Genomic DNA, 9,793 nt, shown 5'->3' with positions numbered 1-9,793 from the left:
TCCCCACTGGGCCGCCCGCCTGTCAATCATCGTTACCGGGGCCGAAGCTCCCGCCCCCGTCCACCCCCTTCGCCCGGCTTGCCCATGGCGACACACCAAAGCGCCAGTGTACAATCAAGTTCTATTTTTAACGCGATTGTTTGCGCCGCTTTCTCTCACGCCGGCCGGCCGGCCGGGGAAAGAAGCCACACAAGGCGACCGCACGACCGACTATGGAAGTCGTGGGCAACGCCGAGGAAACCTCCCGGGTGGAGACGGCTCATGCTTGGCGAGAAAACTTTAGCTGTCTGGCTAACGTTAGCATCTAACTCAATTCAATCACAATAACCATGAAAACTTTTTTTTTTAAATCTGAAAATAAATTAGTGAGAAGCAACCTTTATCTTTATTGCTAAATCTGGTATACTGGGGCAATTATGTGTAACTATGTTATCAAAACCAGATAAAAACGCTGCCATTTTCTTTACATTTTTCCTTGCTAGTTTTTGCGCACACAAATTTTGTGTGAGACCACCTAAATCACATTTTCAAATTGTTAAGTGCACAATAATACATTTTTGAGAAATCTCTTTACCATCTCATATTTGAAAATTTAAATTCAGTTGAGATTTTATGTAGTTCTGGCAAATATGACAAATGGCCGCCATTTCGTCGTGCTGTAAAACAGGTTACGTGACATTAACAGAAGTCCACCAAAATCCTGTTTTCTCATTTTTTTTTTTCATCCAAAGTAATATTTGTCATTTCAGATTACGTAGTTGGGAAATACCTTTACCACCTCCTTTTTGACAGGCTCTATTTTGATGAGATCTGATTCTGATAAAAAAAAAATACTGTTTTCGTTGAGTTCAGCATTGAAAGTCATTTGATTCACTATAATTTTTGTCTGACTAATTTTTACAATTTGTTTGCTTTTAGTTTGACCGTCGAAATGAGACGCTCAGCCGGCTTGAGAGGAGGCTGCCGTTGGAAAAACGGAAAATGGTCAGTTTTCGTCTCAACTCGCAAGAAACAACCATAAAGTCACGGTTTTAATCACATTTACGTTGATTTCTGGGTGAGAATATTTGGTCAGATTTGCTTCATAAAATCCTTGATCCCAATCTGATTCTTACAAACTGTTATGTCGTCTTTTTTGATAAATTGATATTTTGAACATTTTAGTACCATTAGGCCAAATGTATTTTCAAAGCATTTGTCAAATACCCATTAGTCATATTTACTCTTCGCTATCTCGCCTTCCCAGAAAAGCACTAAAATGAAAAAAGACATATAAGCAACGTCACAAAAGTTTATAGTATTTGTCATGAGTCATTACTTCTGTGAATAGCGCCTCTGTGTCCTCACGATCACTTCCCTATATTACAAAATGTCTTTACGTTATCTCTGTGTTTTTTTTTTTTTTTTTTAATGTTAGGAAAACAGTAAGGTGCGACTTCCACGTTTTGGATTTTAGAACAATGCAGCCGTTATCATCGTCACCGTGCCACCGCAGTCGATGAGCAATCGGGAATTTATCGAATCGAAGTGATGTTGGAGGAAGTCATAAAGCTCAGGATGAAATACCAGTGATATGAAGTACGTATTCAAAAAATTAAAAATGAATAATTAATCATACCTTACTGATGACATACTATTGAGATTAGATGAGATGGTGAGAGTTGTATGTACGAAAAAGAATAACTTGATTAATACATGTTTATTGTTTTGTTAATTATTCCTCAGATTTAGAGTTAAAATCATTAAAAATAGAGGAAAAAAGCAGTACAAATCATTTTATGTGCATTAAAAAATATAATGTATTTTACAAAAATTAAGTTACAATAGTTACAGAAACGTTTCATTTGTAAATAAAATGAATATATATATACTTTTATCATAACTTATTTACCCAATTATTGCGTATATTTTTTATATATTCTATAAAAAATGATTTTCTGTATCATTATTACTTTGATTAAATGATAACATGATAAAAGTTTTCAAAAGTGGATTGAGTCAGAGAAATCCAGGTTTGCGTATGGAAGCTTTTCCCGCGGGCTCGCTCAAGTCCTCACGACGTCTCGCTCACCTCGGGCTTATCTCGGGCGCACATGCAGCCAGCATCCGCCATTTTTCAATTTCTTTTGTTGTTGTTGTCGTCGTCGTCGCGGCCTTAGCAACCGCCGGCCGGCAACCAGGACTGCCGCCTCGTCCTGTCAAGCCGAAGTGGCCCACAGGCTGAAAGCATTCACCCGGTCTCAGACAACAGCGCTTATTAAGCGATCTACCTGGCAGTATTTGTGAGCAATATTCGAAGATTATCATCATTTATACTGCTGAGGTCACGTGTGAGACATTTTTGCTAAGACTGCAAATGTGAATGAGGTGAACCATATTGATTGCCAAGGAACCACTTTTGTTAATTCACAAGTGAAAACCACTGCCAAGGGTCTTATTTTGAAACATCCGTTGGGTGTCGGGGGGGGGGGGGGTGATCTGCAGTAGTTTAAGATTTCAAATTTGTTTCTCATATCTGATGTTTACTTGCACAGTCCTAACTTTGGTTGTAGGTGAGTGGGAGCCTATCACGACTGTGGTACCTCTACTTACAAACGTCTACTAACAAAAAAAATCAGGTTACGAAATGCTTCCTCGGAAATATAGTCTAGTTACGAAGGAAATTCAGGATGAGAAAGGGGGGAAAAAAAAAATGGGCACTGGGTTCCCCAAATTCCACCTAACGTAAACATCCTGTATCTTGATTTGTGTGCCGCCATAGAGGTGCCCTCCCATTGGCTATCGCCGTAGCATCTTCCTGGCATTCCACTGGCTCAGACGAACGTCAGTCTTTACCCTTGATGCTTTTCGAATCCCTTGGACGCTCAACTGTCACCGAATCACGCTAGCGCTGTCACAAGCTAACGTACAGTTTCGTTTGTTTTTTACAAGTTTATTCATCTTTCTTCAGCGCTAGCCAAGGTCACCTTTCGTATCCTGAATTTCCTTCATAAGTACAGAAAATATTTTTTCCGAGGAGGCTTTTTGTAACCTGAATTTTTCGTTACTAGGGACGTTTGTAAGTAGAGGTACCACTGTATGTTATTATTAATTAATGCCACATACACACAATTATCATGTTACTGATTTCCTAAGATAATGATCAACATTAATCGAGCAAAGCAGGAAATAGATAAATAAGAAATGATATAATGACTCACTTTTATGAGTCTTGTTCACTTCACAGGAAAAAAAAAAAGGGGTTGAAATAGGTTAATACCAACATAGTCGTAATCACGATCTTCGCAAACACTAGTCATGTAATGTTTGTGGGTTTGGACTCCCTCCCCGAACAACTGCACCTCAACGCTGAATAAGTCACCGGCTTCATCAACTACAGTCAGGAGTTTGCGAAACGACAGGAAGCGGAGAGGATGCAGCTGCGGTGCGGCCGACACAACTTAATAGCGATCGTGGAATTCAGGAGGGATCCTTCGCCACAGCTGAGTCTCGACCGTCAAGACCTTCAAGTTGCTGGGAATTACAGTCTCCCAGGACCTAAAGTGGGAGGCAAACAATAACTCCATCCTCAAAAAGGCCCAGCACAGTCCTACCACCGGAGGTGCTGGGACAGTTCTACACAGTGGCCGTCAAAGCGGCACCTTTGTACTGGACACCAAGTGTAGTGGATTGTACACGTTCGAGGACAAAGACCAGAGAGAGCATCCAAAATCCAATTTCATCCCCGTCGTCATCCTGGTCACCAGCTCTTCCAATCCTTCCTCAGGTTTGCGCTACTGAACGATGCAAACTAAAACTAGCAGACATGCGAACAGCTTCTTCCCTCTTGCAGTCATTCACATCCGAAGAACCATCCAAATATTCAACAGATTCAAATTTGTACGGACGCATTCCTCCATCTTCCCGATCAACCGATACTGCTATTTCTTCATCAGATGAGGATAAATCCGAGAAATCAGCGCTGGGCATAAACGGGGTCCCATGTAATTGAGCGTCTGGAACAGCATGTAACACGTCACATCCGCGCACGTAGGTCATGTGACTTGCCAAAATGGCACCCATGAAAATTCGTAATTGCCGATAAAAATCTTCTCAAAACGCTATTAAATGACATCGGATTAACCTCAAAATTTCAAGGTACAGTACATACGACATAACCTATCGGATAGATTGTTAATCCAAACGACCGGACTGCCCCTTTAAAATTATACTTTTGTTTTATTTATTCATTTATGATTATATTATCTTTGTCAAATTGTCCCCCATCCCGGAAAAAAGTACACGCTAGCCAATCCCATTTTTTCCCCCCGTATCCTGAATTTCCTGTGTAACTAGAGAAAGTATTTTTCGTTTTGTAACCTGAATTTTTCATAACTAGGGACGTTCGTAAGTACGTTATTAATTATGGTCACATACACGCAATTATACTGATTTCCCATCATTGCTTGATTACGAGTGACCTTTTATTGTTCCGTGATTTGTTCTCGCGATGTCTTTATGTCCAATTGCCGGAGACAAATTCTTTTGTGTGTTTTTTGACAAGACTTTTGTCAAAATGATGATGATTGCGATTCTTGTGCCACTTGCCCCGAGGGCAGGCAGGCGTTGCACTTCCCTCTTTGTATTTACAGAAGTTGTTTAATTCCTTGCTATGCGCAGGTTGGGTTGTACGAGCTGAACGCACGGAGGTAGCAACGATGGGAGGCAGGTAATTAAAACAAACACATTTCAAGATTTCCTCATCCCATATTTTTATTTTTCTCCTTAATCAGTTTTAAACTCATCGGACAGGCAGTCTTAGTGAAGCGAGTCACGAGTAATGTACTTTAAAAAAAAAAAAAATGGTGGCATCATAAGTGATGACATTTGGCGGTTGTAAAATAGGCTGACAAAAATGGGTCATATTTGTTTTGAAAAAAAGTAGTGTTAAAATGAAGTTTTGTAAACAATGAGATGCGCTACCCTCATCTCTCAAGATATAATGTTTATAGATATGAGGTATATGAAGAAAATTCTCAGCCGTCAATTGATGGAAGACTTTTTACATGAAGAGGGGGAAAAAACAAGCATAAATACATTTAGAAATGGCTAATATTTACTAACCGAGCCAATTTATCTACTGGGACATATCTGAAATGCATACCAATTCTTTTTGTACATTTTCTTTTCGTTTTAGCAACTTGTTCACAAACACCAAATCATCAGAAGAGCAAATTGGCGCACTAAAATGTGAAGGGTGGCAATGAGGTTCCCGATCCAAATCCTCCCCGCACAAAAGAGGAAAAATTACAAAAATAAAAACACGCATTTTGCCCTCCCAAACACCGAACCAAAGCCTAATCCGTCCTAACATTCACACAAAGAAGGTTTAACTTGATGCAAAACCGGCTCAAAGTGCTCATTGGATTTCTTGAAAAACGACCAGATTGTGGGGGCCACACCAAAAACGTGTTCAGAGGAGAAAAAGGTCACTTGAAAGGGGAAAGGGGGGGGGGGGGGGATTTGGCTCATCAAGCCAACCTGACCAACTAGCTAGTTCCCATTTTTAAGAACAAAGGCAATGTTTAGAGCTGTGGGAATTATAGAAGTTATGGGAAAGAGTGGTAGAGGCAAGACTCAGGACAGAAGTAAGTATCCGCGAGCAACAGTATGGTTTCATGCCTCGAAAGAGTACCATACCTTGAGGATTTGATTGGAAAAGTACAGAGAAGGTCAGAAGGAGCGTGATTGTGTCTTTGTGGATCAAGCCGGAGCACCAAGAGAGGAACTCTGGTACTGCATGCGTGGCGGAGAAATATGTTAGAATGGTACAGGACATGTATGATGGTGAGATGTGCCAGAAGAATTTAAGGTGAAGGTGGGACTGCATCGGGGATCCGCGCTGAGCCCCTTCCTGTTTGCGGTAGTAATGGATAGGCTGACAGATGAGGTTAGACTGGATTCCCCTTGGACCACGATGTTCGCAGATGATATTGTGATACGTAGTGAAAGCAGGGAGCAGGCAGAGGAACAATTTGAAAGATGGAGGCACACGCTGGAAAGGAGAGGAATTAAGATTAGCCCAAGTAAAATAGAGTATGTGTATTAACGAGAGGGGTGGTGGGGGAAGAGTGAAGCTCCAGGGAGAAGAGATGGCGAGGGTGGACGACTTCAAATACTTGAGGTCAACAATACAGAGCAATGGTGAGAGTGGTAAGGAAGTGAAGAAACTGGTCCAAGCTGGTTGGAACAGTTGGCAGAAGGTGTCTGGTGTTCTATGTGACAGAAGAGTCTCCGCTCTAGGATGAAGGACAAAGTTCATAAAACAGTGGTGATGTACGGATTAGAGACTTTGGAAGACACTGAAGAAACAACAGGAAGCAGAACTGGATTTAGCAGAAATGAAGATGTTGAGGTTCTCGCTTGGAGTGAACAGGTTGGATCTGATTAGAAATGAGCTCATTAGAGGGGCAGCCAAAGTTGGATGTTTTGGAGACAAGGTTAAAAGAGAACAGACTTCGATGGTTTGGATATGTCCAGAGGCGAGAGAGTGAGTATATTGGTAGAATGGTGGTGAGGATGGAGTTGTCAAGCAAAAGAGCGAGAGGAAGACCAAAGAGAAGGTTGATGGATGTTGTGAGGGAGGACATGAGGACAGTGGGTGGAAGAGAGGAAGATGCACGAGATAGGGTTAGCTTATGGAAAAAGATGACACGCTGTGGTGACCCCCAACGGGACAAGCCGAAAGGAAAAGAAGAAGCCAACCTGACCGAATAAGAACTTTTTTTTTTTTTTTTTTACTAATCATAGAACATTCACGACAAAATTTCCATTTACACTTTGTGAAAGCATTGAAATTTCACAGAACAGTTTAAATTTTCCATGAATTAACTTTTTCCGCCAACGACGATGGAGAATCGCTTCATTAATTCTACTAAATGAAAACATTTACAAGGAAACTTGCAGTTTGACGAGAAAAAAGATGGCGAAATTTGGAGTGATCGATCCCAAGCCGTAATTGAGCGCAAAGATGTTTCACGAGAACGAAGATCGCAGCCAACCTCAAAACTGTCAATTTTACTTCTCGTTCCGACTTCATCCTCGGAGCTTTTTCATTTTGTTATGGTCAGTGTGGCCCCCGCACCCGGCAGAGGGGAAACCAAGAGGAAGAAAATGGGGCAGATGATCAAAAAGTAAAAGATTTTTCCAATTGCTGTCCAATAACAACCCCTACTGGTGTATTTAAGGGTTTTTTTCCACCTAAAAAACAATCCTTGTTCTTCTTTGTTGGCCACCGTGATTCAATCTGTATCATAATATATATGTTCTTATAAATATATATATCAATACATAAGTATGGTCGAGAAAAAAAAACAGCATAATCTCTATATTGCCTAAGAGAAAGTGTTTTCAGTGTTCACACTCATTCAGCATGTCAGCAACTTCCTGTTTCCTGAGTAATACTTTTATCTTTTTTTTTTTTTTGCTTTTTTAATCCTGGGCTAGTAATCCCTGCCACCGTCATTATTATTATTATTTCACACGAAGTCAGCCGGCTGGTGGAAAATATTCATTTGAGTAATCATAAAAATAATACACTTACTTTAAAAAGCACTGTCACGGTTGTATTCCATAAATAAAAAAAAAAAAAAATGAAAATTTACATGAAATTGTCTGGTATGAAAGAGGAGCGGGCACAAAACACGGCATCAGAAAAATAAAATTTAAAAATAGGTTTTAACTTTGAGGCGCGTTCTCATCTGAAGCTTTGGCTGGTCGGCGTTTTGGAGACGGAGCTCGCGGGCTCGCCGACGTCGGCCAGCAAGCTGCTGTACCCTGAGAAGTCGGACACGGGAGTCCTTACCCGCTCCTCGGATTTGAACTGCGAGCCGAAAGCCTGTGCAAAATTTTCTATCTGGTAGGGTGCGGCTTTGGAGGCCAGCGGGAACGCCGCCGCGGCGCCGTTCTTGGCGGGTGGCGCCTCCTTGTGGCTTCTGAGGTCCGCCGGGCTGATCTGGTAGGATGCCGACGACGGAGGCGGCGACGTGGCAGAGGCGTTGAGCTCCTGGGAAGGGGTGAGTTGGTGGTGAGTGGCGTCCAGGAGGTGGAAGGCGTGCTGAGGCGGGGAGTCCACCGCCCCCGACGGTCCGAAACCGCACTCGGAGTAAAGGAAGGGCCCGGAAGACTGGGCTGCCAGAGGGAAGCCGCCGCTCTGGCTGGTGCGCTCCAGAGCCTGCAGGAGGAAGCGCGAGTACTCGTTCATCAAGGCGCCTTTGTCGCCGGGGGGGCTGGCGCCGGCGTCCAGGTCTTCGGTGGAGGCGGGCTGGAGCTCCTCCACGTGCTGCTCCCCCAGATCGAAATGGACGTCGTGGTGGTGCGAGGTGTCGGGCTTGGGAGTGTAGTGCTCCAGCAGGCTCTGCAGCACCTCGTCGGGAATGCCGGACTTGTCCAGACCCGAGTCGGCGTCCGTCATCTGGATGACGGTCGGGTGCGGGGACAGCAGGTCGTACTCGGTGCCGCCGCTTCCCGTTGACGACGTGACGCTAGGGAGGTAGCGCCGCTTTTTGAGGAACTGCATGGCGTCGTCGTAGTTGCTGTTTCCCACTTTTCCGCCGTTTGTCTGCACGGGATCCACATTGTGCCCCAACGAATCCGCTTTCACGGCCTTTTCCGGACCTTTTCGATGGGCCTTCTTGAACGTCATCTTGGGGGCGCGGCCGTGGTGCTGCGTGCTGGGACCCGGTTCTGTGGACGAGGAGACCGTTTCATTCACCACTGAATACTCGTGGACGCTGTAGGCTCCGCTGACGGTTGCGGGAAGGTGAGCCGCCCTCAACCCGGCGTCGCCCTTCTTCTTCTTCCGGGCGCCTCCTTCGCCTGGATTTTTGGACCTGCCTTTTTTTCTTCCACTCCCTGCCCCCACGTTTCCCGGGTTGATTCCGTAGCCGCTCATGTCAACGCACGCCATGTCCAGCATGCTCGGATCCAGAACTTTCCTTAGGGCGTCTCCACACGTCCGCTTGTGCTTCAGTAGTCGGTCTGTCCTAGAAAAAAACTAAGCAGGACCAAAAAACACGCCGTGTTATTTATAACCCATGAGGCCATTTTTAACCCATTGGCACAAATGATCATGACCGTAATTCCCGGCCTACAGAGCGCATCTGGTTATAAGCCTCACCCAGTACATTTGTAAAGGAAATACCATTTGGTACGTACGTAGGCCACAGCCGTGTAAAAGCCACAAGTGCCCACATTGATACTTGACTTTGAAACACGAGATATTTACAAAGAATATTGGTACACAGAGAGTTTAAGGCTAGCGCAGCCGCGCTAACACTAGCACCGTGCTAACGCTAACATTACTGCGAGCACCAGGCTAACGCCACGCTAACAGAGCTGGTTTAAAAAAAAAAAAAAAAAAACATACCAGTAAAAATCACTGAGAAACGGTAGTAACGCGCTAGGACTGCCGTGCTAACGCTAACACTACTGTTAGCGCCATGCTAACGCTAGTGCTGCAGCGCTAACAAGGCTGGTAAAAAAAAAAAAAAAAACATACCAGTAAAAATCTCTGAGATACGGCAGTAACACACTAGCCCAGCGCTAACAGGGTCTGACCGGTAAAAGTCAGTTCCTCGCCACATTAATTCCACCAGTCTCACTCTTACCTTTTCCACCCGAGTGCCCCCTTGAGGCCATTGGAAAAAAATGCACAAATTCGCCGCATCACCGTAATAAGCCTCAGGGTTGAAAGAGACTGAAAAAAGTTGCGGCTTTTAGGCCCAAAATCACGGTATATAAGTTCTTGAGTGAC

The 9,793-nt window shown here is 43.8% G+C and overlaps 1 protein-coding gene and 1 long non-coding RNA gene across 4 annotated transcripts in view; one reads left to right on the top strand and one right to left on the bottom strand.

The window, feature by feature from the left end:
- LOC133513940 (uncharacterized) overlaps window positions 1-8,024 on the top strand; it is a 43,685-nt gene extending 35,661 nt beyond the window's left edge. For 2 of the 3 annotated variants that reach the window (XR_009798658.1, XR_009798657.1), the window contains 4 exons: window positions 919-984; window positions 1,418-1,578; window positions 4,660-4,708; window positions 7,902-8,024. This is a non-coding gene — a long non-coding RNA (uncharacterized LOC133513940). Of the gene's footprint in view, window positions 1-4; window positions 297-918; window positions 985-1,417; window positions 1,579-4,659; window positions 4,709-7,901 lie in introns of those variants that run through there. The other variant, XR_009798656.1, reaches the window with a different exon arrangement.
- Window positions 4,755-9,793, bottom strand: part of znf281a (zinc finger protein 281a) — a 24,875-nt gene continuing 19,836 nt past the window's right edge. The window contains exon 9 of the mRNA XM_061845042.1: window positions 4,755-9,034. Within this exon, the coding sequence (XP_061701026.1) occupies window positions 7,736-9,034 (1,299 nt within the window). The 3' untranslated portion in view covers window positions 4,755-7,735. The remainder of the gene's footprint in view (window positions 9,035-9,793) is intronic.

Source organism: Syngnathoides biaculeatus, chromosome 16, assembly GCF_019802595.1.
Source record: "Syngnathoides biaculeatus isolate LvHL_M chromosome 16, ASM1980259v1, whole genome shotgun sequence".
NCBI classification, from domain to species: Eukaryota; Metazoa; Chordata; class Actinopteri; order Syngnathiformes; family Syngnathidae; genus Syngnathoides; species Syngnathoides biaculeatus.
The sequence above is the reverse complement of the archived record's forward strand: the minus strand, read 5'-3'. Positions and strand labels throughout refer to the sequence as shown.